Genomic DNA, 26,497 nt, shown 5'->3' with positions numbered 1-26,497 from the left:
TGGCCTCGGTGGTCACGGCAGGGGTGCTCACCGGGTAATCGTGCGTCAGGCTGTGCACCTGGGATTTGCACTTGTCTGATTCCTGTTATTAAAATCCCCCACTCATCCGTGATGGCTGGGGTGTTAGAATTCCGACCCGCCACACCCTTAAAAAAACAATAGAAATAGAAACGCAGCCCTTCCCTAGAGAAGAGAATCCAGGCCGAGGCGCTGAGTCCGTGGCTGAAGAAGGTTTATTTGGGGAATGGAGATGTCTCCGCTCTTGTTAATAATAGCCGGAAGCCACCGCCCGTGTGTGTGTGTGTTGGACTGGCTCCCTGTTCTGGGGGGACTGCTTCCTCACACTGCTCTCTGGACGGGAGGCTGGGTCGGCTTTCTGTTGTCCGGACATCAAAGTCCAGTGCAGGCCCCAGCCCCACCCACCTGCACGCCCTGGGGTGGGCACTGGCTGTCACCTGCTCCCTTTCTTGTGTCGTGTGCCCAGGCTGGCCTTCGTTAACCCAGCCTCGATCCTTTTCAGGTCCCTACGAAAACCGCACCGTCTACGAGACGCTGGACATCGGCTGGCAGCTGCTCCGAATCTTCCCCAAGGAAATGCTGAAGCGGATCCCCCAGAGCACGCTGAGCGAGTTCTACCCTCGAGACTCGGCCAAGCACTAGCCGCCGCCCGCCGCCCGCGGCGTGGGCCTCTGTGAAATACTGGTTCTGTTTCTGCATTCCTCTTGCACTCCTCCGTCCCCACCTCGCCGTGGGAGGTTTCGTGTTACCCTGTGATTAAAAACAAAGCATAGGTAACATTTCGTGCCAGTGTTGCAATGTTTTCAACTGCTAACAGACTTTAAAATATCCGCACTGAGAGACTGGACGGCAGAAGCCGCGGTGGGGATGGAGTCCCCTCTCCCTGCTGTGTGTGTACAGAGTTGGTGGCCTCCGGGCCTCCCCGGCCAGCCCCCACAAGGTCATGGCTACCTGAAATTCCAGTGCTCTGGTCTCTAACTCGGGCCAAGAGCAGGTCCGGAAGAGCCAGGGGTCTCTCTCCCAAGGACTTTGTCTTGGCTTGCTGGTGTCTGTGCGTGTGCTCTGCCGGGGGCGCGTGGTGGTAACTCTCGCTTGCTCGCTCAGCAGAGGGAGCTGCCCGTGCCTCCCTGGTGCGTGGGAGTTGGGGTTCCTGGGCGGGACATCAGCCCTGCACAGCTGGCGCCTCTCTGGCGACAATGCCCCGCCTCATCTCACTGGGAAACAGCTCACCGGATGGGAGAGAGTGGGGGTGCAGTCAGAGAAGACGAAAGCCCCAGTCTGCCTGGGGCGCGCCAGCCGCGGTTGGCGTTTCTAGAATGTTCACTGGGTACTAGAGGCCGGGGGCGGGGGCGGGGGCGAGCGCTCTCAGGTTTCTGGATATTTGAAACTCTGTTAGAGTTTGGAAAGTCCCCGCCTGGCCCTGCTTCTCTGCCTCCTGCACCTTTTCAGGTGAGTCTCGTGGCTCAGCTGGTAGCGTTGTTCCCGCTCCCTCCCGGCGTGCGCCCTGAGCTGCCGCCTCTGCCCTTGTGCCGCGTCTGCGTTTGGTGTCCGTGTTCCTTGTTCCCTGGGTGCAGTCAGATCCCCCCCGCCCCCCGACTCTGCACATTCCATCTCCGAAGCTGTGCGAACTCCACGTCCTCCGAGTGGGGCTGGGGGCTGGCATGATTCTGTTTTCATGTAGAAAATGTGACCTCTGGATATCAAATGAGAATAAATGTTCAATTAAATGGAGTTCTCTAAAGCGACTGTCTCTTCTGGGCAGAAGGCAGCACGTCCGTGTAACCATGCCTTTGTTTAAGTTGCTAGACCTCAGAAGGCGTCTCACGGGAGCCGGTGCCCTGCGTTACGGGAGTGTGGCCCGCGTCTTGGGCCCCGTGCGGTCCCGGGGTGCCCTCTGTTTCAGACGTCGGCAGAACCTCGGGACCCCAGCTACCCAGCGGGAAAGAGGCTGCTAAGCAGAACGTGCGGTGCCTCTCGGGAGAAAAGCCCAGACTTGCTTCCCCTGCGACCCTAGATGGGAGCCTGGTGTGTGTCTGAAGGCACCCAGCTGGGTGAGCACAGGGTGGTGTCACGGGCGCCCGCGCTTCTCCCCGTCAGCCCGAAGCTGCTTTCAGGAGGTGGAGGAGAGGGGACAGAGGGGGCTCTGCCACTCAAAGTGCGGCCTTGCTCAGGCGTGGAGCGCAGGGCCTGCACAGTAGGTGTGCCCACCCCGCACCTGCCACCTGGCCGCCCTCAGCCGGGCCCCCGTGCGGCCCAGCCTGCGTCAGGCGTAGTCTGCCCAGCTCCGCACACGCTGCTGCCTAGGGCGAGCCATCCCAGTAGCCCTGTGGTTCCTCACTTCTTTTTTAGTAAACACATGTGCTTAGACGCTTTGTGCCAGTTAGAAAGCCTCATTAAGAGACCCGTTAGAGGGACAAGCCATCTTCAGAGGCCCGGCTGAGTCACTGACACAGTAAACACTGCTGGCTCCCAGCTGCCCGCTGCCTCAGTGCGTGCGATTTTTCAGACTAGGGTGATAAATACCTCCCTCGAATGTTTTCTTCCCAGCCGTGTGGGCGGGCTGAGGTCAGCGAGCCGGGCTCAGTCACACACAACAGAAACCCTCAGCGGACAGCCTCGGAGGAGAGCTTGTCTGTGCTAGGAAAGTCAAGCAACAAGGAGAGCTGTGTGGGAAGCAGTCGTGTTCCTTACTGTTAACTGTAGTTGGAGTTGTTTTTTTTAATTGATTTATTTGAAAGATTTTTCCATCTGCTGGTTCACTCCCCAAACGCCTGCAACAGCCAGGCCTGAAGCCAGAAGCCAGGAACTCTGGGTCTCCCACGTGGGTGGCAGGGATCCAAGGACTTGGGGCCATCGTCCGTGGCCTTCCCAGGCCCATTAGCAGGGAGCTGGATCAGAAGTGCAGCAGCCGGGTACCCCAGTGTTCCAATCCGGGATGAGGACATCACACTGTGCCACAACGCTGGGCCCCTGTTGCCAGCTGTTCTCCCAGTTTGTGCGATGCTTGGGCAGGCCACGGGATGCCCTCCGCTGCCCCTCCATGGGAAGCCGGGCAGAACGAGGAGAAATCCCTCCCGGTCGCTCTGTGTCCTCCACAGCAGTGTCCAAAGCTGCCCCAGAGCCAGCTGGATGTCTGTAGACACGGGGGCACCCTGAGTTGCTCTGAGTGATCAGGACTTCTGCTCTGGGCTTCTCTTGTCTCTGCACGGTAGCATGCAGGTGTCACCCTGGCGTCAGGGTCGTTTGTTCATTACTTACACGCACGGTACAGGTAAGATTCGGGAAAGGCACAGGTAAGATTCGGGAAGGGCAGATCAGTGCAAAGAAAGCGAATCTGAATTCTACAATCCAGAGGAAGCCATGAACATTCATCCTATCGAGTCCCTTATAACCATTAGGACGTTCTCAAGCCTGGCTTTGCCTTCCTGTGTGGTTAAGCCAGAGCCCACGGCAGCTCTGATTCCTTTCTTTCCCTGTGTGTTAGGTGACAATGGCAGTCAGGAAGAGAAGTGTTTGTAGTTTAACCTTTCAACATATGCGCTTGGGGGCCAGCGCTGTGGCATAACAGGTTAACGCCCTGGCCTGCAGCGCCAGCATCCCATATGGTTCAAGTCCCGGCTGGTCCTCTTCCGATCCAGCTCTCTGCTATGGCCTGGGAAAGTAGTGGAAGATAGCCCAAGTCCTTGGGCCCCTGCACCCACATGGGAGATCCTGAAGAAGCACCTGGCTCCTGACATCGGATCAACTCAGCTCTGGCCATTGCGGCCATCTGGGGAGTGGGCCAGCGGATAGAAGACCTCTCTCTCTCTCTCTCTCTGGTCTCTCACTTGCTCACTCTGTAACTCTTTCAAGTAAATAAATCTTTAAAGAAAGAAGAAATAAAAAAGCCGATGCAAACCGTGATAATGTACCTCAATACAAAGGGAAAATGAGACTCCTCACCTCTGAGGACTCCCTCTCCATCGTGTGTCTTAGTCCCTGGTGAGACGCGTTCTATCCTAGATACCAAGTGAGTGGCCACGGTCACGTGGGTGACCTTGGCTTCAACTCCAAGGTCTGGGCCAGGATTTGACATCTGGACAGAGAAGTACAGTCGCTGGCTCTCAGGGTGCATCATGGGTAACTTCCCAGTGGGCTGCCTCCCCTGCACGCTCCCAGAATTCCATTTCCTCAGCAAGCCCTTGGAGGAACAGGGACTCAGGACCGGCACCCTTTTCCTGACAGCGAAGCCAAGCAGCCAACCCGGAAGACCCCTGCCGTCCTCAGTCCAGGTTCAACACCATACCTCCCAACCACACGGGAGCTGCTGCGAGGGTGGTGGGCAAAGTGCCCGCCTCTCTTTTGTCTGCGACCTGGCTCCCAGCGAGGAAAGAGATGGCAGTGACCAGAGGATGCTCCTGGGCTCAGGACCAGGCGGGGCCCTGGGGCTCCTGCAGGGCCCAGGAAGATACAAGAAGCAGGTGCCAGCTGGGGCAGCCCCCGTGCTGCTCTGCAAGCCGGCTGCCCATCCCCAGGGAGAGCCAGGAGCTTCCTCCAGGTCTCCCACATGCGTGGCAGGGACCCAAGCACTTGGGCCGTCTTCACCCCCTGCTTTTCCCAGGCACTAATATTATCATGGAGCTGGATGGGACGTGGAGCAGTCAGGGCAGGAACCAAACCAGCACAGGTGGTGCGCAGTCTGCACCTGCTACCCCACAACGCCGGCCCCTACTCTACAGGCTTCTTAAAGGCACAGGGAGCACTGATTCCTTCCTGAAGCTTGTTCTGCGACCCTGGCTCGCCGCCCTTGTAAACGTGAGGACACCGTCAGCCAGCCAGCTATCCGGGAACACTTAGAATAGCCACTGGCAGGGCTGTCTTTTGTCCGCGGCGGCGGCAGTGCTTTATCATCTTCAAAACGTTTGTATTCATTCGAGAAGCAGAGAGACAGCTCCCATCTGCTGTTTCAGCTCCCCAAATGCTCACGACGGCCAGGGCTGAAGCCCGGAGCTGGGGATTCTTTCCAGGTCTCCCATGTGAATGGCAGGAGCCCAGCTACCTGAGCCATGCCCGCTGTTTTCATTTATTTGTTTGAGAGCCAGAGAGCCAGGCACATAGTACAGTTCCGTTGCAGAAGCAAAAGGAACCAGAACCTCCCCACGCCGGTGACTCCTGCTGCATTTCCATGATGCACCACAAGGTGTCAGTAGGCAACACAGAAAGATGATGCCTCTTGCGAGGCACGGAGACCAAGTTCCCTAGTGCGTAGGAAGATGGGGGGGCTCCTTCCTTCTGGACTCCTGGAGGTTCCTTGGTAGGAGTCCACTTAGGGCCCTCCTGTCTCCTTCCCTTCCCTCTTGGCACCCTGGCTGGTCTTCGCAGGCACACCTAGAGGCCCTTGGAGCCCTCTGTGAGGGCTGGAATGCATGTACCTCCTCCAGGCTGCTTGTCACGGCCATCCAGACACGCGCACGAGTCATGTGGTCGGCTTCTCACCATAAAGCTGTGCAGCAAGCACCACTGTCCCCTGGCTGCCAGGTGAGGCGGCGGCACCCAGAGGCTGAGAGCAGGTTGTTGGCCACACCTGGCCTTACCTGGGTGCAGAGCTGAGCCCCTCCCCGTGTGGCAGACAGGTGGATGTGAGCTCGTGGTCTCTCCAGGGGTAGGGAGGCGGGGTGCCTGCCTGCTGCCTCCGCGGTGTCAGGTGCCAAGGACACCATTTCTTTGCTCTCTCCCAGATCAGTCTTACCTTCAGGCACCCTGGCAAGAAAGGATACCTATCTGGTCAAACTCCGGTGTTGTGCAGGTGGAATGGTGCCGTCCCCACAACCAAGTTCAGAGGCTGAAGTCTCAGCCCACCCTCCTCCTCCCCCACCAAGACTGTGACCTTATTAGGAAATGGGGTCACACTGGGGCATGGTGGGTCCCTAATCCATCATGACTGCTGTCCTTATAAGAAAGTGGCCAGTTAAGGGCTGGCATTGTGGCGTAGCGGCTGCTCCACTTCCGATCCAGTTCCCTGCTAATGGCCTGGGCAAGCAGCGGAGGATGGCCAGGTGTTGGGCCCCTGCATCCATTGGGCAGACCTGGAAGAAGCTCCTGCTCCCGGCTTCAGCCTCTCCCTCAGCCCTGGTCATTGTGACCATTTGGGGGTGAACCAGCTGATAGAAGATGTCTAACTCTCTACTCTCCTCATTGCGTCCTGAACCAGTGTGGTTCTGACCGGGCACCCAGTTCAGGTCTGAGTGAGCTGAAGTCCCTGCAAGCCACCATAAAATGTTATTCATGGCCCTGTCAATCAAAAACACCTGCCCTCCCCGGATGCACCTGCTTCATCCGGGACCTGAGAAGGGAAGCGGTGAAAACCCGAGAGTGAGCTCCAGGTGGAACTTGCGGAGGGAGCTGATAAATCCCATGTGGCTTCATGCCTGGAGAGAGAGGCATCACCCCTGCCTCACAGAAGAGGCCAACAACCAGGAGTGGGGGGAGGGGCTCTCATTTTCTCTGAGGACCCCAGCTGGAGGTGCTGCTCAGCGCTTTGTCCCCATCCCCCACCCCTTCTCCCTGTGGGCAGTTGTTCTTAAATGTCTGCACTTAGAAATCCTATCTGTACGAGGCAGGAGCCTGGAGTGAAATGGACACACCCATGCCCACACATCACAATGTCCAAAGCCCAGACACCAGCCCAGGCAGCAACTGGACATGCCCAAGACGAGTAGCCTCCCCCCACCCCCAGCCTCAGCTCTGGAGAGAGACCCTCCAGGCCCAGTCACGTGGAGGGCCTGGAGATAGCACTGTGGTGCACCTGGCGCTTCAGGTGATGCTGGTGGGACCCGTGAATCCTTCCTCCTCCCCTGGGGATGGCAGGGGAGCTTTCCCTCGGATGCCCAGACCTTGACCTTCCCATGACAGGAAGGAAGCACTTTGCGCCTTCTCTGGCACTGCTGAATGGCCAGCACCACTGGTCTTGAGTTTTGAGGCCACAATGGCCACGAGCCCTGTGCCACTGTGGCAGCGAGGCTGATCCTAACGGGCGGGTAGCATACACAGTGAGGACACGCTGTAGACGGGATGGCTCCTGTGCCAGGAGCGACGGAGCATCAGACAGCACCGCCCTGCCTGCAAACAGGTGGGCTGCTTGTTCTTGGGAGTTCGTGGACGCCCGCGTTTCTTAGCCAGGACTTCCTCGGGCCGACCCCGAGCCACCTGTTGGCGGTGGCGGCGGGGTGGGAGGTGGGGGTCTCATTCTTCCTCTATGGACCAGAAGCTCAGAAGCTGAGGGTCGCACCGGGTGACCAAAACCCCAGGAGCTCCAGACCTCTGCATCAGCCATGCGCATCTGCTCCAGCCCTCTTGTCCAGGTGATTTGGGCCTCTCTAGGTGAAACCAACAGGGTGACCCCTAGAACAGCTGAAGGTGCCCCTGCACCCCAGGGCAGAGAGCTCTGTCCATCCTCATCACCGAGCCCACTTGCTGGCTTCCAAACCGCGCAGCTGTGCCTCCCCTCCCCCAACCCCTGGGCTCCTAGAAAGGAGGTACTGTCAGCAAAGGGTCCCTGGCGCCCTCCCCCCCCCCCCCCCCCCCCCCCGCCTCCCGGGCCTGGCCGGGCCGCAGCGGGGGGTGGGGTGGGGGGACAGCAGGTACCAAGCAAATGGAGAAAGCAGGGCCGCAGCTGCCACCCTGTTCCTCATTCTTCCTCCCGCTAAGTGGTGATTACCGGGTCGCCCGGGGCCTGGTCTTCCCAGCCACCTGACTGCAGCCCGTGGGTGGGGGCGGGGCGGGGGGCGCCCTGCAGCCGGGAGCAGCTGGCGGCTCGCGCTTGGCGGGGTGGGAGCCCGGGGCCCGGCTGGCAGATGGGACCTGAGGCGCTGATTATGTGGCCAGGGCCGAAATCTGCACTTCAAAGCGGACGCCCCCCACCCCCTGCCCCCGCCCCCGCCCCCCGGGCGGTGTTCTGGGGAAAATCAAGTCTCCCCGAGTGAGTTCCACGCCCGGCCCCGCCCCTTCCTCAGAGGAGGGCGTTTTTTACACAGCCCGGAGGAGTTAACGCACACCCGCTAGACACCGGCGGGGGGGGGGGGGGGGTGGTGGGGGGGGGGCGGGGTGGGGTCGCGGGGAGGAGACCCTCCTCCTCCCGTCTAGCGGCTCTCCCCATGGGATGGGGGCTGCCGCCATCTGCTGCGCCCTTGGCCTCTGCATTTACACCCTGGGTTATGGGATGGAGCTGCTGTGACCCCTGCCCCCCCCATGCGTCAGGCTGTGACAGCCACGTGGCTGTTGTCCTGGCGAGCAAAGGAGACAGACACACAAGGGAACCACCTGTGAGGACCCGGCAGGCAGTCTCGCTCCTGCCCCCCCCCTTGCCCCTCCCCCCCATCCCCTGCAGTCTCTGAGCTGTGGAACCAGAGTGGATAGGACAGAAGCAGAGGCCCCTCCCTCCATGCCGGGCTCTGTCCTCTACAACACCCAGGTTTCTGGGGGTCTGGTGTGTGTCTTCCCCACCAGACAAAGAGAAGCCCTGAGGGCAAGGCCCAGGGCTCACCCCTCTCCCTCCCACCCAGCACCTCCTGCTTGGTAAAGGCTGAATGGCAGTGGCCACAGGCCCCCGTGCAGCATGCAGTGCAGGCTTTGGGCAGCAAAGGGATGCACGTCCCCAAGGAGCTTGCAGCATGCAGGAAGCCACCAAGCATGCATGCTCATGTCCCCAACCTCCAAGGAGTCGGTGGCACCAGGGACACCAGCACAGACCCTGTGGTCTGGATCTGTGTTACCTGCTGTGGGCCTCTGTGGCTCTCAGCCAGGGTGGGGGTGGGGGGTCATTGCAGTGTGCAAATGATGTTGCAGGTGGAGCCTGGGAGGAAAGGGCAGAGCAGGTGCACCTGCCACCACCCTCGCCCCCCCCCCCCCCCCGCCCAGACCCCATGGAAGGCTGTGGAGGGGCCGGGGTCATCCAGGAACCTTGACCCAAGCTGGGCCCTGGCAGCTGAAGCTGCTGGGTGTCGAGGCTGCGAGAGGGGCTGGGCCCTTGCTCCTCAGTGAGGTGGGAAGAGAAATGGCTGCTCCAAAGTCCCCCTCCCTGTGGGAGGACCCCCCACCCCGGCCGGGCCTGCATGGTCCAGGCCAGTTGGGAGGGCTGGCAGAGGAGCTCCAAGGGAGGCCCCTAGAGCCCTTCCTGCCACAGCGCCAAGCACCCCCATGGCCTGGCAGGGCCTGGGCCGGCTTTGGCCACTGCCTCAGAGGATAGGGTGAGCTCATTCTCAGGAAATCCCCTGGGCCTCCAAGGTGCTCCTCCTCCTCCTCCTCCTCCTCCCTCTTTTCCTGGCCACCCCACCCCCACACTCTGGCTGCCCACAGGTCTGTGAGAGGCTTCGATCTGCCTGGGCAGTCACTATGTGCCCTTGACTTTGGGCAGGAGGAGTTGAGCTGTGGACGGGGCTCGACCTGAGCTCCAGCTCCTGCCGGGGTTCCGTCTGTGTGCAGAGTGCAGCCAGACAGGCGGGGACAGCGGTGCAGACCCTGGGGGTGGCCCCGGGGTGGGAGGGGGGCCCTGGGGCAGCCACCTTGGCTCAGGAGAGCATCATCACCCCCTCCCCCCACCCTGTGCGGTACATGTGGGGGTAGGGGGTGGGCACGTGCAGTGGCTGGGATGTGGGTGGGGGAAGGCAGCCCCCTTCCTGCATGGAGACACCCTCCAGTTCCCCTGCACACACTCGCACCCCCGCATTTCTACACACACTTTTCAATATCCACTTTCAAAGCCATCTAGAAACTGGAGAAAAGGATCCATGTGCTAGGCTGCTAGAGGTGCGTGTGCAAAAAACCAAACAGTAATCAGCCTAGTAGGCTTTTTCCTTTCCGGATGGGCTTGCGCCCTTTGGGGAATCTACAAATAGGAAAATCCCCTCCACCGCCCCACCCCCAACTAAAAGGGTCCAAACAGGGCAGGGTTAACCCGAGCCCACCTGGTTTGCTCTTTTTTGGGCTCTGGAAGCCGGAGACCCTCCCCAGAGGCGGTGGCAGATGGGGGCTGGGGGCTGGGCCGGGGAGGAGGGGCACGGGTGTGGAGGGAGCTGACGTGGGCTTTCTGTCTGTCTTGAGGGCAGCTGGAGCCAGGATGTCCCAGGAGAGCCTTTGCCTTCACAGAGGAAGGGCTGCTGGGCCTGACCTGGTGGTGGGTGGGCAAGGGTGTTCAGACCACCCCTACCCAGTCCCTTCCACGCAGGGTGTGGCTGGATGGCCCCTGTGGGGCGGGCGCTGCCTCCAGGATGGCTGTGTTCAGGGCTTGGCCACTCTGATGGGGAATGGGGAATGTCCACACCGCCCTTGCTGAGCCCCAAGGCAGCTCCTCCCAGCCAGCTCCAGGAGTCCACCGCCCGTGTGTCTCTCTGGGGAAACGCTGGGCAGGCCCATTCCCAGCCTCAGGGGTCGCCCCTCCCTGGAACATTAATGCCCACCTGAAGAAATGCATTTCTTTTTTTTTTTTAATATTTATTTATTTATTTTGACAGGCAGAGTGGATAGTGAGAGAGACAGAGAGAAAGGTCTTCCTTTTTGCCGTTGGTTCACCCCGCAATGGCCGCTGCAGCCGGCGCATCTCGCTGACCGAAGCCAGGAGCCAGGTGCTTCTCCTGGTCTCCCATGCGGGTGCAGGGCCCAAGGACTTGGGCCATCCTCCACTGCCTTCCCGGGCCATAGCAGAGAGCTGGCCTGGAAGAGGGGCAACCGGGATAGAATCTGGTGCCCTAACCGGGACTAGAACCCAGAGTGCCGGCACCACAAGGCAGAGGATTAGCCTGTTAAGCCACGGCGCCGGCCAGAAATGCATTTCTAATGGTGGAGTTTTAGGACTGGAAGAAAGGGAACACGCTGAGATGGTCAGCGGGAGCTGGGAGCCGACAGCCACCTGCCCAGGACAAGAGCTGCTGTGAGCAGGTGCGGTCAGGCCCGGCACTCACACACCAGGGCCCAACTCCCTGTGATCGCGACCTGACCTGTCTGTGCAGTGGCTTCTTTGTATGTGAACCACAGCGGGGCTGTGGGGCTCCGTGCAAGGGACCAGCTCCAGAAGTCACTCAGCGCAGCCCAGCAAGCACTGGGGTTCCCTTTGTCTTGAGAACAGCACCCCAACCCTTCCTCCCAAAAGTCCCTGTCCTTGGACCTTTGAACTGGAATCCAGGCGGTGTGGGTGGGCAAGCAGGGGAGAGAATGCAGTGCTATGCACACTTGTGTGTGTGTGTGCGTGCGTGTGTGTGGCAGAGCCAGAGAGAGGGGAGAGGGGCTGCACTTAGCAGGGGTGAACAAAGCTGTTCATGGGTCCCCTTTTCCGTGAGGGTTTGGGTCCGTGACACAAGCTGAGCAGCCCAGCCCTGCTCCCAACACACCCCGAGCAAGTTCCCATCTTCCCCTCTCCCAGGGGGCTTCCGCTGCCCAGCCCCGCCCCACCCAGCCAGGCTTCTGGAGTTGATGGCGGGGATGCTGGGGCCACAGAGCTAGAGGATAAACTCAGCTATTCCCTGCAAGGGCCGGAGCCTGCATATCCCCGGCAGGTGCTGGAGGACTGGGGCAGCCACAGCAACACGACGTGGCAGAAGCAATAAGCAGCATCAATGCCTCCATTGAGCTGTCCTGGGTATGAGCTCATTTAATTGTGAAAACAGCCCTCGGGAGCACAGAGAGGTGGAGTAACTTATCCAGGGTCACACAGCTCAGCAATGCGGTGAACTCAGCTCCCCTGGAGGTGCCTGCAGCCTGGTCTTAAGGTAGAGTGCACGCCTGGGCAGCATGAAATTCAAACCCTAAGCCGGCTTTCAGATGGCTGCACTTCATGGCTCCAGTGCCCACGTCTGCAAAGCCGCCCCTAACCACAGGCTAGAGCTCCTCCCCTCTCCCATCACAGCTTCCATCCAGGTCAGCTCGGCAAACACTAGGGCATTCCACTGGTCAGCTTGGAGCAGGGAAACGGGCCGTGGGGGCAGGAAGCAGACTACCGTGTCACTAGATTTGATGGAGCAGGACGGGGACAGAGAAGCCGGCTGTGAGGTGATGAGGCCCAGCCCTACCTGGACATGTGCGCTTGGGAAAGCCACCCCTCTTCTCTGGACTGGCTTTTGCATGTTTATAAAATTAAAGGGGCTGGCGCTGTGGCATAACGGGTAAAGCCACCGCCTGCAGTGCTGGCATCCCATATGGGCGCCGGTTCGAGTCCTGGCTGCTCCACTTCCGATCCAGCTCTCTGCTGTGGCCTGGGAAAGCAGTCCCCTAGGCTGCGTTAGCTCGAAGCTGGATCAGGAACAGGGGAGCCGGGACTCAGACCAACACTCTGATACAGGCTGGAGGTGTCCCAAGCTGTGGCTTCAGCCGCCTTGGTTGTTTAATGACCTCAGCAGAGGCCAGCAGTTGGGTGGAGGAGCTGGAGGGCGGATACATCCTGCTGGGGCTGTGATCGGGCGAGGGAGGCCGGTGAGGAGGTAGTGGCTCCCATCCACAAGGAGAGGTTGGTAGGACGGGATGTGAGCTGGGGGCGTGGACTGAACCGGGAGCCCCAGGAAGGCACACCCCTTGACCAAAGCAAATGACAGTAGGCAACGGGGTCCCAGCTGGGTTTGGTCTAGGCTCCTCCCTCCATGCCGGAAAGAAGTCAAGGCTGAGGTATTATAAAGGTGTGCAGGGAAGCAGGAGGGATTCATTGCAAAAGAAAAATGTACACTCGAGAAATAAGTCAGGCCAGCGAGAGAGAGAGAGGGAGAGAGAGAGGGAGGGAGGGAAGGAGGGAGGGAGACAGAGAGAGAGAGAGAGAGAATCAAAGCCAAAACACAGAAAGACCCCAAAACAGAAAAAGAAGAAACCCTTCCACAAGGTGCAGGCTTTGCTTTTATATCATCAGGAGGCATAGGGGGTGGTTCCTGGGGGTGTGGCTTAACTGAATATTCATAAGGAGGTGGGGTTTGGGGTGGGACTTGAGTGCTATTTCTGTGCCCTTTTTTGAAATGTGGGAAGTGTCCTGGCGACAGATGCATGATGGGAGTGGGAGTGCAGGCCGTGGTCGTTTTACTATAACGACCTAACCGTGACCGCCGAGTCACAGGCGGCAGACAGACTGGATATTTCGAGCCAGCGCTGGTTCTGCATTGTCAGGACGGTGGAACAGGCAGTCTCTGCCCCACAGAAAGAGGGGGTGCTCGGGGATGCCCAGAGCCAGGCTGAGCCACCCTGCGCAGGACGCCCTGCTCAGCTGGGGCTGTCACAGCACAGCTCTGCCTGCCCGCAGCAAAGCCACAGCAGCTGGGGCCCATCACCGGCAGACGGACGTTTCTTCTAGAGAGAAGTCGCTTCAGCATCTCACAGGTTGCACCATTTCACCAGATTTCATCTATGGTTTTCATGTGGGAAAGGATAGCTTCTAATGCCGAAGGCTTGGGGTTGGTGTTGTGGTGTAACAGGCTAAGCCTCTGCCTGTGACGCCAGCATCCCATATGGGCATGGGTTTGAGTCCCAGCTGCTCCACTTCCGATCCAGCTCCCTGCTAATGCACCTGGGAAAGCAGTGGAAGATGGCCCAAGTACTTGGGCTCCTGCTCTCCAGTGGAAGGCCTGGAAGAAGCTCCTGGCTTCAGTCTGGCCATTGTAGCCATTTGGGGGATTGAACCAGCAGACGAAAGAACTTTCTGTCTCTCTCCTTCTCTCTCTGTATTTGTTTTTTAAGATTTATTTATTTATTTGAAAGTCAGAGTTACACAGAGAGAGGAGAGGGAGAGAGGGAGAGAGAGAGAGAGAGAGAGAGAGAGAGAGAGAGGTCCTCCATCCACTGGTTCACTCCCCAATTGGCCACAATGGCTGGAGCTGCGCCGATCCGAAGCCAGGAGCCAGGAGCTTCTTCCAAGTCTCCCATGCAGGTGCAGGGGCCTAAGTACTTGGGCCATCCTCTACTGCTTTTCCAGACCATAACAGAGATAACAGAGAGCTGGATTGGAAGAGGAGCAGCTGGGACTCAAACTGTCACCCATATGGGATGCTGGCACTGCAGGTGGCAGCCTTACCCGCTACACCACAGCGCCAGCCCCCCCCCCCACCCCTGTATTTCTGACTTTCAAATAAATAAATAAAATCTAAAAAAAAAAAAAAAAAGCTGAAGGCTTTTTGAATGGCTCCCCTGGGTGGTATGGGAGGAGCTTGCTTTATAGATGGAGAGGAAGGACAGGTTACTGATGGCTCAGGGAGAGATGGGAAGCTGGGTTAGAAAGGCAGGCTTGGGGGCGGTGCTGTGGCGCAGTGGGCAGAGCCGCGGTCTGTAGCGGCGGCATCCCATATGGGTGCTGCTCTGTGTCCCGGCTGCTCCGCTTCCGATCCAGCTCCCTGTAATGCACCTGGGAAAGCAGCAGAGGACGACCCAAGTGCTTGGGCCCCTGCCACCCTCGTGCGAGACCCAGAAGAATCAGCTCCTGGCTCCTGGCTTCAGCCTGGCCCAGAGCTGCCGCTGCAGCCATCTGGGGAGTGCACCAGTGGATGATGGTAGATCTCTCCCTCTTTGTAAGACAGACAGGTGTGAGCTGTTTGTCAGGAAGATGGAGAAGGGGAGAGCCCAGGAGGGAGAGCTTGGGGGCATCCAGCCCAGGCAGACATGGGCTGTTGGCTGGCTCTCTCCAAACGCTGACATCAAGGGGACTTCTTGGTCCTCAGCTTTCTTCTCCCAGCTGCCTCTGCACAACCACCTTATCCCTGCCTATACCCTTGTAGCATTTACGATCACGGGAAGTTCTTGTGTTCACTTCCAGAGTGGGAACTCCATCAGGAGAGCACGCGGACTGTTTGTCCACTCAACTCTGTATTTCTGGTAGCTAGGACAGGGTGTGGCTTAACCGTGGAAGTTGAGTAAATATTTACTGAAGGAATGCATGAATGTATGAATGAATGAATGAGTGAGTGGAATACTTCCGGCCTGGTGATGCTGGGTTGGGAGAAATTAGGGAGCAGCACGCCCTTGGCCAAATAGCTCAGGAAGCACCTGCCTCCCTCCTCCCACACACAACTGGAGGCTGGGGACCAAGGCGCATTGGGGCAGAGGAGGGAAGAGTCTATCCTTCTCTCCTTTCACTTTTGTCCTATTATTTTTTTTTTCTAGCAACAGTCAGCAAGCTTGGGACCCTGCCTGTGTTGATTCCTGGCCCTCTGGGAGGAGAGAGGCTGATGGAGGTGGCTGGTGAGGCCCCTCTGGTTGTTTCCCCGCCATGTAACAGATCAGGCTCACAGGTGCTGCGGATCTGGGGGTCAGCCTTGTGGCAGGATGGGGTGTCTGTGGGGGGATGGAGAGGTCACATCCTAGCACCTGCTCCCTGCCTGTCCAACCCCAGGGCTGCTCACACACCTGCAGGCAGCCGGGGGTCCTCCACTGGTCATCTGTTTGGGCGACCTGTCTGTCTCCTCTTGTGGTCCTCCTTGCCTCCCACCCCCCAACACACCGGATCCTCTGCGGCCCCCTGCCCTGGGCACCCCAGCCCACAGCCACTGCATGGACCCTTAGCAGCCTGGCATGTTACTTCTCAGCACACCCTCTGTCCCCTGCCACCTGTGCCCACAAGAAGGAAGGCTGCCGCGGGAAGGGGACATCCCCTGTGTTGTCCCCAGCAGAGAAGAGCCTTGCTGGAGCCAGCGATCGGGAGGTAGCCGAAGCAGACAACACTGGCCACGGAGGGCATGAGAAATGGCGTTCTTTATTCATAAATAAAAACATAAAGTTACCAGAAATAGTTTACATGGCCAGAAAGTGAGGTCAAAATAATAAAATCAAACAGAGCTGTCAAAGGCAAAGCAAACCCGACCCCTGAAAACAACAACAAAGGGAAAAAGAACTATGTACAAATTCTTCCAGATGTCAGCCCCTGTGGCGGGTCCGGCTCTGGGAGCAGGTGCAGCGCACGGAGCAGGCAGGCTTGGCCAGCCCGGACATACAATCCAGCCTGGCTTCCACGGGCCCCTCTCACAGCCAGGTCACGGACTGACGGCTTGGCGAGTACCTCTCAGGGGGGCCACCGCGAGGGGACCCCCACCCTTCTCTGAGAGGCGCTGCTGAGTGCAGTTCTACGTTTGCAGAGAGCTGGAGGAGTTTGGGTAACAGAGAGGGTGGAGCAATGGAGGGAACAAGCAGAGGCCCCAGCACACCCGGGCCCGGCTCCTCAGCCCCTGCCCTTGGGAACTTCCTGCCAGACACCAGGAGATGCTTTTGGCAAGGACGGGGAGAAGGCCCATGGGTTACGGGGCACCAGCATCCCAGTGCCAGCATGGTTGATGGCTGCCAGGGTGGGGAGGGAGGGGCTCCTGTCCCCCTGTCAATGCTGGGTTAGGTAGGTCTGGGTGTTCAGGGGGCACGCCCACACCATGGTGGAGTGCAGGGTTGGCACCCGCACACCCACTCCTGGGCTGCTCCTCGTTGTGTGGGGGCACGGACTGTCCCCAGCCTGGGAAAGAACAGGCCGCTCTTTGCTCCCACACAAGGCACAGAGGCCAGGGGACTGGAGATGGGCTGTCTGTGATGACAACGTGGGTATGTGCTGTGCCCAGCAGGGCAGGGAGGGACTGCTGGCCTATGGATCCCAGGTTCAAGTCCAGCCCATGACTAAGAAGAGTGGCTTGGGACTCTGGCTGTGAGGATACTCCTAGGGGAGTGGGAGGCAGTGCTAGCCGCAAGTGCTCCAGCCTATACTCACGCCCTACCTCCCCCACCCCCAGGGTGGGTGGGTGTGGTCCTGGGGGCCTGCTGAGTGTCCAGGGGCATCCCCCTCCCACGCCCGAAGCCTCCCTCCAAAGCAGGCGCAGGAATGCATCCAGGCCGACATTGACAGCAGCTGGGGAGTCAAAAATAGAATAGCCTGGCAGCCTGTTAGATCCGGCTTCTGCAAAGACGGGGGTTGGGGGGGGAGAGAAAAGAAAAGCCCCTGGACCCAGCAAGGGGAGAAAACCCCTCCTGTTCTCTCTGCCTTGCACCCCACCCCTGTTCCAGCTCTGCAGGTCTTGGGCTTCCTGCACACTGGCACTGGCTGCACCCACACCCCGGCCCCCTGCCCTGGGAGTGCACCTGCTCTCCCCAGGAGGGCTCCCTCACCACTGAAGGTGGAGGCAGGTCTGGGTGCCTTATCTCCTCGAGACTCAGAACCTAGCACTGAGATGCCAAGAGGCCCGAGCTGGGCTGCAGGTGCACGGCAAACCCAGGCCGTGCTGGGATCCCAGCAGGGGCTTGCTCCTTGGGAGGAAAAAACAGGCCAGGGTGGTGGCCTGCCAGCTCCGCCCCCTCCCCCATGTCCGTGGCTTTCCAGTGGCCACCAGCTGTGCAGGGCTACTCAGCAACAGCATCCTAGCAGAGGTCCTGGCTGCTTAATGTTTCCCAGAGGACGCCCCTTCAAGGTGGACCCAGGTTGCTGCCTCGCGCTTGCTAGGCTGCAGGCTAGGCAGCTGTGGCGTGGCTAAGCCAAGCCTCCCCACGCCCAGCCTCACCTCTCCAATGGCCAGAGGGATACACAGTGCAAGGGGCCTCCTGCAGGGGTCCCGGGAAGAGAAAGACAGGTTCAGCAGAGTGCAGCTTCTGTCCTTGGCCTTGGCAGCAGGGGCTACCTCCCTTTTGAACAGAGGGGCTTGGGGAGCCCTTGGGCAATGCCCAGAGATCCCTGGACCCATCTGTTGGGACAGCCAGAGGCATCAGGGCTTGCATTCCAAGGAACGCAGGACAGGAAGGTGGACAAAGGAGAGGCGGCTGCCCTGAGACCTCTGGGTCTGGCCCCCACCCCCCAGAAGGTCCCAGCAGCCCCCTTTCAGATCTCCGTGGCTATGATGTCCTCGTAGGGGATGTCCGCCCCCTCCAGGTCAATCTGGAAGGGCTCCCCGGCGGCGTCCCCGCGGGCCAGCTGCCGCAGGGCCTTCTCCAGGCGCTGGTTGCGCTGGTACATGAGCAGGTAGCTCTGCTGCAGCTGCTTCTGGTACTGGATCACCTTCTCCTTCTCCTCCTTCCACACCAGCCGCTCGTGCTGGAAGCCCGAGGACAGCTGGTCGTGGCCCTGCCGCTCCTCCCGCAGCTCGGCCCGCAGCCGCTCCAGCTCACGCTGCAGCGCCGGGATGTCCTCGGCCGCGGCAGGCCCCAGGCAGGCGGCGGCGCCGTCCCGCCGCAGGGCGGCCTGGGCCCGCAGCTCCAGCAGCTCCTGCTCCAGCAGGCTCACGTTCTCCCGTAGCAGCTCGGCTTCGTTCTTCTTGCGCTGCAGCTCGTTCTCGCACACCTCCAGCTCCAGGCCCTTGGTGCGCAGGGCGCCCTCCAGGTCCTGCGTCTTCAGCTCCGTGCCTTCCAGCTTGCCCCGCGCCTCCTTCAGCTGCGCCTTCAGGCCCAGGATCTCGCTGGCCTTGGCGCTCACCTCCATCTGCGACTCCTTGAGCTGCTGTTTCAGGAGGGAGATCTCGCCCGACTTCTGGCACACCTGCGGGGGTGGGGGGAGGGCAGAGAGAGAGGGGCAGCAGGTGAGCACCCACACCTGGACAGCCACTCCGGCCATGGTGGTGCCCAGGCCACCTGTGCCAAACATGGTGGCCCCGATCCGTGCCCAAAAACCTGACCTCACAGGGGTTCTACAAAAAAAGATTTACAGGGAATGGAATTAAACGAGAGGGGCCGGCACCAGCATCCCGTATCCGGCACCAGTTGAGTCTAGGCTGCTCCACTTCTGATCCAGCTCCCTGCTATGGCCCGGGAAAGCAGTGGAAGATGGTCCAAGTGCTTGGGCCCCTGCACCCACGTGGGAGACCCGGATGAAGTTCCTGGCTCCCGGCTTTGGCTTGGCCCAGCTCTGGCCATTGTGGTCATTTGGAGAGCAAACCAGCAGATGGAAGATCTCTCTCTGCCTCTCGCTGTAACTCTTTCAAATACGTAAACAATTCTTTAAAAAAGCTAAATTTATTTCAATGCAAAACATTTTTAAATCCACGTATACTTTTTTCAGAATACACATTTTCTGGGAACTCTTGGGAGACCCGCAGATGCATGGATTCCAAAAATTTTGCACCAAAATAAACTGGTCTTCAAAAAAAATTAAGTGTTTACTCATTTGCGAGGGAGACAGAAAGAGAGAGAGAGAGAGAGAGAGAGAGAGCAAGAGCACTCATCTACCAGTTCACTCCCCAAACACCTGCAACAGTTAAGGGAAGGTAGCCTGGTGGTGGTGGGGGCGGGGGCGAAGAGCTCAATCCTGGCCTCCCATGTGGGTGGCAGGACCCCCAATGACCTGAACCATCACCGATGCCTCCTAGGCTGTGCATCAGCAGGAAGCAGGAGAGCTGGAGCTGGCACGGCCCCAGGTGCTCCAACACGGGATGTGTGTCTTCATCGGCGTTGCCATGGCTGCGCCAGACGCCTGCCTCCTAACTCGTCTGGGAATCACACCTTTTCCAGGACCTTTGGAAGCGCCCCCATGTGTGTGGCCATCGGTGTTTCATCTGCCACTGCCTGCAGCTCCATCCCCCACCTTTGGCTTTGCCGGCATCCAGCTATGCCTGCAGGGCCCGGCTCTCCCCACCTCACCTCTCCTCTCCAAGACCTCACGCCTTCCCTGCAGCCCCCGTGACAGGTGCAGAGATAGGCCCAGAGCCAGTGCCCTGAGAGCCAGTGCGCTCTCCCCTCCTCCACCACTTCTATCCTCACTCCCCCCCAACCTGCGGCCAGGGCAATGGTGAAAACCGAAGCCATTGAAGCAGATCCACGTGGTCTTTGTGGTCTTGGCCACCTGGGGGCACGGGAAAGCTCAGAACACCAAGGCCAGGAGGGAATGTGTGTGTCTCGAGGGAGCCGTGGAAGCCGGGGCGTGGCTCCACCTTTTGGGAGCTGGTGGTCCTGGGCACAGCAGCATGGTGGCGTACGGTGCACTGATGGACAAGTAGGCACAGAACCTTGGCTCTGATCCACCTCACGGCTCAGAGACCTTGGGCAAGCCACTCAACCAGCTGTGTGCGGTCACAGCCTCTCTCTGCCTCAGTTTCCCTACACTGTGAACGGAGGATCGGTACGAGCACCCACCTCACGAGTTTGCCGGAAGGATGGAAAGAGGGAACCTGGGACCTGACACGCACCACCCTATCACTCGCAATGACCACCATGCGCACGAGGCAGCTCGAAAAGTTCGTGGACAATGCCCGCTATGAAAAGCCACCCATGGACTTCAATGGTTTTCTGTGCATGCAAATCAACGCAGATATTTTAATTCCGCTTCTCCGTGCTCTTTCGGAAGTGCTCACCTCCTGTGTGTATAACAACGCTCATGTGTTACTGCACGTGATCAATCGATTTTATTGTTTCGGGAGAGCCTGAGTGGACCCTCCCGGGAACAGCGTCTCCGCTCCCGGCTAGACCCAGGAGTCGGTGCTGCATGTCGGCACCTGCTGCTCTCGCTGAGGTGTGTGCATCTGCATGGCAGCGTGCAGGTGCATGTTCACGTGTACACGTGTGTACACATGCAACACGTGTGCAAGTGTGTGTGGGGGGCCTTCCTCTCTTTTACATTTGCATCTCAGTTCCGCAAGCAGACTCCCCTCGGCCCTTCTGCCCGTCACTGACTCCTGGTGGGTGGGGTCCCTCCTCCCTCCTCCCTCTCAGGCCTCTGCACCTGCACAAACTCAGGCCTGCCCTCAGCTGGGTCGCAGCGTCCCTGTCCCCTAACTCCGTAGATTCCGTCCCAGGAGGCCACGCAATGGTTCCTAACTAGGAAGAGTCATGGTTCCTAACTAGGCGCGCGCCCCACACTAGCCAGCAGGGAGCGCCTCTCCACGGGGGCAAGAGGAGAGGCCTGGCGTCTCACCTCCCACTGCGTCTCCTCCAGCGCGGGGGCGAAGCTGGTCTTCTCCCGCTCGTAGGAGCGCAGCTTGGTCTCCAGCAGGTCCTGCTCCTTCATCAGGCTCTCGAGCTCCTGCCGCAGCTGCCGCTTCTCCTGCTGCAGCTGTAGCACCTGCAGTTGCAGCACCTGCTGTGCGCGCGGGCCCTTCTGCGACGCCTGCCTGAGCCTGCCGGGGCCCTCCGACTCCTCCCGCTCCCGCCGGGGCCTCTCCTCGCCCGGGGCCAGCTCCTTCTCGAAGCTGCGCTGCAGCTTCTGCTCGAGTTCCTGGAGGGCGCACGCGTCCGTGGAGAGCGGGGAGCGCACACAAGACGAGCCCTTGTCCGCCTTGCCGGCGTGGCCCAGCTTGCTGCCGCCATCCGAGAAGGACAGAGCCTTCAGGCTCATCATGTTGCTGTCCTGGGGGAGGAGCCCCTGCGTGATGTTGTGGGCGGAGCCTCCAAAGCGGCTGCTGGGCCCCACGGGTGTGACCAGCGGGTCCAGCTGGTAGCTGCTGGTGGTGCTGTGGGTGGGCAGGCTGGACATGGAGTTCCGGCCCGAGTCGGACAGTGCCCCCGAGCACAGGCTGGGCTTCAGCTCCTGCTCCTTGGCCTTGTCTGCGGGGCTGGGGTGCAGCTGGCGGCCAGCGCCCTCGGGGGAAGAGTGCAGGAGGGCTCCTGCCCGCGGCAGCACAGGCTTGAAGGCGGTGGGCCTCGCCGCACCCTTCTCCGAGCCCTGGGGAAGAAGACAACCATGCTGAGCCCCGGGTGGCAACCTCACCGACGACGGCTCTGAAGCCGCCAAATAACGCGTGGGTGGGTGGGTGAGCTGGGCATTCACCAGTCCCACCCCCTCCCCTTGGGGTTGGGGTCCCGGTAGCAGTTGCTGTAGGATGCTCTCAGGGGACCTTGTAGGGGTTGGTCCCCCCTTCACAGGCACCGCCTCCTCCATCAGCTGGGGCAGGACCCCCTGAAGCGACAGCCCTTTCTGTGAGTTGTGACAGCTCACTGCACCAACAATGGGTTGCGCAAGGCGTGGATGTGTCCCCCTAGGGGTTCAGGTGCTATAATTTCGTAGACATTGGGGGAGGAGCTAGGGTTACAGAAGGTCACCAGGGGGCGCCAGGGGGCTTTGTGAGGGAAGGGAGGGAGGGCAGGGGACACCTGCACACTCCCTGTCCCTCCGAGGCTGCGGGATGCTCTGAGGACCCCAGACCTGGGCGAGCCCAGCCTGGACACCGTGCTGCTGGCAACCGAAAGCAGACGGCCCCAGCGTGCTTTCTTAGTCCAGGCTCTCAAAGCCAAGGGCACCTCCCCCGGGAAGGGGGGGGGGAGGAGGGAGGGACCTGTCTCCAGCATGCAATGGCTTGGGAGGGCTGCAGGGACCCCAGGACGACTGGGTTTGCAGGTCTGGTGAACCAACAGAAGATCCACTTCCCGGGATGGAGCGGCCGGCCGGGGAGGGGCCTCCCAGCGCCTTCTGCAATGTGGTTCCCGCCCAACAGAGCCCGAAATGCCCCCTCTGTGCCTGGCTCCAGGGCTCAGCCGGGACTGACCAGTGCTTCCATCCCCTCATGCGACCTTTGACCTCCACTTCCACCCCTGGCCTTGCTGCTCTGGCTCCCTCCTCCCCTCCCCCACTGATCTCATCTCCCTCCCTCCCTCCCCGCCTCCCTCCCTCTCTCTCCTGCCTTTCCCACCCACCCACGCTCACCAGGGACTCCCCCACCCCCACTTACCATTTCCAGCTGGTTGGAGAAGGGCAGGTGCTTGGGCGGGGTGGACGGGTCAAAGTCCACCCCCGCCGGACCCCCCAGTTCCCCGCTGGACAGGGCCGTGTAGTCGGGGCGGTGGGAGCCTCGCGCTTTCTGGCTGACCTTGATGTAGAAGAAGTCTTCGCTCTTGCCCATCTTGGAGGCCGACTTGCCCCGGCCCGCGTCCTGCGCGAAGCCGAACCTCAGCAGCCCATCCGAGTAGCGGTTCAGCTTCTTGAGGTGGGAAGACTTGCGCAGCTTGTACTGCGATGCGCGGCAGTGCTTGCTGTGGAAGCCATGGCCCGAGATGAGGCTGCTGACGCTGCCCATGGCGATGGCGGGGCCGAGACGCGCGGGGCTGTGGCCTCGGGGTGCAGTCCTGGCTCCTGGAGGCGACGGCGGTCATAGCAGAGCCCTCGCGGGGCCTGGGGGAGCCGAGGACCTGCAAGGAGACACAGACAGACGGCCTTCAGCCTGGGCCGGGGCTGCGGGCGGCGCTTCTGTGACTGGGTGGCTGGGAGCTGCTTGGTCCTCTGTCGCTGAGCGCCTCCTTGGGCAAGGCCCTCCTCCAGGCACTGTGCGGCCAGGGACCCAAACAGGTCCAGTTCTGGCGCTTGGGGGGCATGGTCAGGCCACAGGCGTTTGGACGCCTATCTTGTCCAGCGCTTGGGGGAATCCAGCAGAGAGGGGGCGAGGCTGCGTTTTGAGCATGTGTTGGAAACTGAAGCCCCTCCCCCCACCACTTCCAGGTGATATGCTGGTGGGGGTGGGGCACTTTGAGAGGTCCTGAGGAGGATCAGGTGAGGCAGACAGGGTGGGACCTCCTGGGAGGGCACCCGTGGCTCTAACAGGGCTGGGCGACATCTGGCCCACGTGACACCCCTTGGTCTGGCCCTGCCAAGGCAACCGCTGATGAGACTGAAATTCAATCAATCGAGGGCTCCCCCACCCTTGCGCGTCCAGAAGAACAAGGAGGAAGAGAGACTGGAGTGGGTGCACCTGCTCTGCTTGCCACGTGGTGCCCTGTTCCCTCCGCAGACAAGGGCATTGGACAGGCCAACCCCCAGAACCATACACTGCATCTTTATTCATTTTTTAAAAGCTTTATTTGAAAGGCAGATTTACAGAGAGGGGCAGAGAGAGAGCGAGAGACAGAGACCTTCTGTCCACTGGCTCACTCCCCAAATGGCTGCAACAGCCAGGGCTGGGCCAGGCCAAAGCCAGGAGCCTGGAACTCCATCCAGGCCTCCCACATGGGTGGTGGGCTCCCAAGCACTCGGGCCATGCGTGTTCTGCATGCAAAGCTCCCACTGAACTGATGGCCTGTGCACCCAGTAACATCCAGCCACGCCTGGTGCCCAGGAGAACCGCACGGAAGCCCACCACGAGGCTCCGGCGCATTTAGGAACGAGGAGCGGCAGCAGAGTGGAGACGCTCGGGAAGGGGGAGGGATTTTCGCCAGTGTCCGTCCCTCTCATTCTGCTCACTGTCCACGCCCGCATTCACCATCCCTCACCATCTTTGGTGCCTACACTTCACCGTCCAGAGCCAGCGGCTCCTTTCCAAGCGCGGCTCTGCTTGTGCTAGCGCCACCCACAGCGCTGCACGGGCGCAGGGCACCTCTGCTCACTGGGCAGCCCACACGGACAGAAGACGCTTTCCAGGCCCCTGACATACACCGAGGGCATCCACCTGCAGCCCAGCAAAAATTCATGTCGTCCACATGCAGGGAAGAAGCTGGCTTTGGCCAACTCCCCAGGGAGGGGCCTGCTGGCACATATGACCGCCTGTCTGAGTCCCGGCCACGCTGGTTCCCATCCAGCTCCCTACTAACGCGCCCGAGAAGGCGGCAGAAGATGGCCCAAGTGCTTGGGGCCCCTGCCACCCATGTGAGAGACCCAGAAGGAGTTCCAGGCTCCTGACTTCAGCCTGGCCCAGCCCCCGCTGTTGAGGCCATTTGGGGAGTGAAACAGTGAATAAAAGCTCGCTCGCACTCTCTAAGTCTACCTTTCATATAAATAAAACACGTCTTAAATTAAAAAAGAGGCTGGTGCCGCGGCTCACTAGGCTAATCCTCCGCCTTGCGGCGCCGGCACACCGGGTTCTAGTCCCGGTTGGGGCGCCGGATTCTGTCCCGGCTGCCCCTCTTCCAGGCCAGCTCTCTGCTGTGGACAGGGAGTACAGTGGAGGATGGCCCAAGTCCTTGGGCCCTGCACCCTATGGGAGACCAGGATAAGCACCTGGCTCCTGCCATCGGATCAGCGCGGTGCGCCGGCTGTGGCGGCCATTGGAGGGTGAACCAACGGCAAAAAGGAAGACCTTTCTCTCTGTCTCTTTCTCACTGTCCACTCTGCCTGTCAAAAATAAAAAAAATTAAAAAAAAAATTAAAAAAGAAAAAAAAAAAAACAAAAAAAGGCTCTCCTGTACCCTGCGTGTTGTCCCACGTGGGCGAGAGCTCCTTCCTCCTCGCCATGGACGCACACTTACAGATCCCCGGGTCCAAGCCATGTTGTGGTGGCCACAACAAATTAAACCGCCGGCTTAATTTGGAGATCAACCCCTCTGGGGTTCTCTACTTACCAAAGGGGATTGGCAGATGCTCTGCAGATGGAAGGCCAAGGCCAGCATGTTGGCTTCCAGAAATCACACACACACACACACACACACACACGAGAGAGGGAGAGTGAGTGAGTGCGCGCATGCGCTTGCATCTGCTGGTTCACCCACAATGGCTGGGGCTGGACCAGGCTGAAGCCAGGAAAGCCATCTGGGTCTGGGTCTCCCACGTGGAGAGAAGGGAGCCAGGCACTTGCGCCATCACCGCTGCCTCCCAGGGTGTGTATTAGCAGGAAGTGGGGTAAAGACCTGAAGCCAGCCACCCCGACTGGGACTGAGGGTCTTAACTGCTACACCCAACGCCCGCCCCTCTGTCCCCGGTCCTGATGCAGAGAGTGGACACTGAAGTTTGAGGTTCACCCAGGAGCCCCCTGCGGCTGAGCTAACCCTCTCTAAGTGTCTAGACGTGTTGGCTTGTCAGCCTGGAGACAACCTGGCTATGATCCACCAGGCCCCCAGGCCCCTCACTGCCCCTCCCACAGGCTGTCTGAGGATGAGTGACAGGTGGAGGGACACGTTCTTATGTGGGGGCAACATCCCCACTGGCCAGGGGGTGAGAAGGCACAACGGCACGGGCCTTGGAGCCTCCGGGAGGGGAAAGGAGGGAGGAGGGGAGCTCCCGTGGGAGTGGCTGAGCAGCTGCTTCTGCCTGGGCACACCTCCCGAGTTCCCAGCAGAATCCAGCTGGAGTGAGAGGCCAGGCCTTCAGAAGACAGCAAAGGCAAGCGGAGCCGGAGCAGCTGGTGGAGGAGACTCAGCGGCCCACACTTCTCAGAGCCTGCCCCACGCGTTCAGGAGGACCCCAAGGCCCAGGCCACCCTGCTAAGGGCGGCTGCTACACCAGGACTGGGAACAGCTTGGGCAATCGCGCAAGACCCTCACTTCTCCCCGACACGTGACAGAGACGCCTCCTCCACTACCTGGCTCTGGCCAAAGCCAAAAATCAGGGCTCCAGCCAAAGTGACACACTCCTGGGGACTGTCGCCTTCCGGACCGTGGAGTCAGAGGCACAGGCTGGGAAGGGGGTCTGCATGGATACAGGGACGTGAGAAATGGCAGTGTGCGCCCCCATCCCCACCAACGGTTGAGTCCTTGGCAGCATATGGCCCGCTGGGCTGTGCCCTGGGCAAGAGGCACAGGATGGTGTGGAGTGCTGGGAAGGAGGGGAGTGGGTGATTAGAAGGAAAAAAAAGAAAGAAAGCCAGAGACCTGGGGAGGGGCGGGGCTCTCACACAGCAGGTGGGCTGCCTGCAGCCCATGGCAGGGTGCCAGGCCACCGGCCACCAGTCGCTGGCTCTGC

General features: G+C 60.2%; 2 protein-coding genes across 2 annotated transcripts in view; one reads left to right on the top strand and one right to left on the bottom strand.

The window, feature by feature from the left end:
- The window catches only part of ATP6V1B2 (ATPase H+ transporting V1 subunit B2), a 28,860-nt gene extending 27,111 nt beyond the window's left edge, over window positions 1–1,749 (top strand). The window contains exon 14 of the mRNA XM_062199422.1: window positions 521–1,749. Within this exon, the coding sequence (XP_062055406.1) occupies window positions 521–660 (140 nt within the window). The 3' untranslated portion in view covers window positions 661–1,749. The remainder of the gene's footprint in view (window positions 1–520) is intronic.
- Window positions 1,750–15,690: 13,941 nt separating this feature from the next.
- Window positions 15,691–26,497, bottom strand: part of LZTS1 (leucine zipper tumor suppressor 1) — a 41,624-nt gene continuing 30,817 nt past the window's right edge. Inside the window, exons 2-4 of the mRNA XM_062199421.1 lie at window positions 22,566–23,022; window positions 20,816–21,562; window positions 15,691–18,448 (exon numbers count right to left, since the gene is read on the bottom strand). Coding sequence (XP_062055405.1) covers window positions 17,795–18,448; window positions 20,816–21,562; window positions 22,566–22,910 — 1,746 coding nt within the window. The 5' untranslated portion in view covers window positions 22,911–23,022 and the 3' untranslated portion in view covers window positions 15,691–17,794. The remainder of the gene's footprint in view (window positions 18,449–20,815; window positions 21,563–22,565; window positions 23,023–26,497) is intronic.

Source organism: Lepus europaeus, chromosome 8, assembly GCF_033115175.1.
Source record: "Lepus europaeus isolate LE1 chromosome 8, mLepTim1.pri, whole genome shotgun sequence".
Lineage (NCBI taxonomy): Eukaryota > Metazoa > Chordata > Mammalia > Lagomorpha > Leporidae > Lepus > Lepus europaeus.
This window is presented reverse-complemented; position numbering and strand designations above follow the sequence as displayed.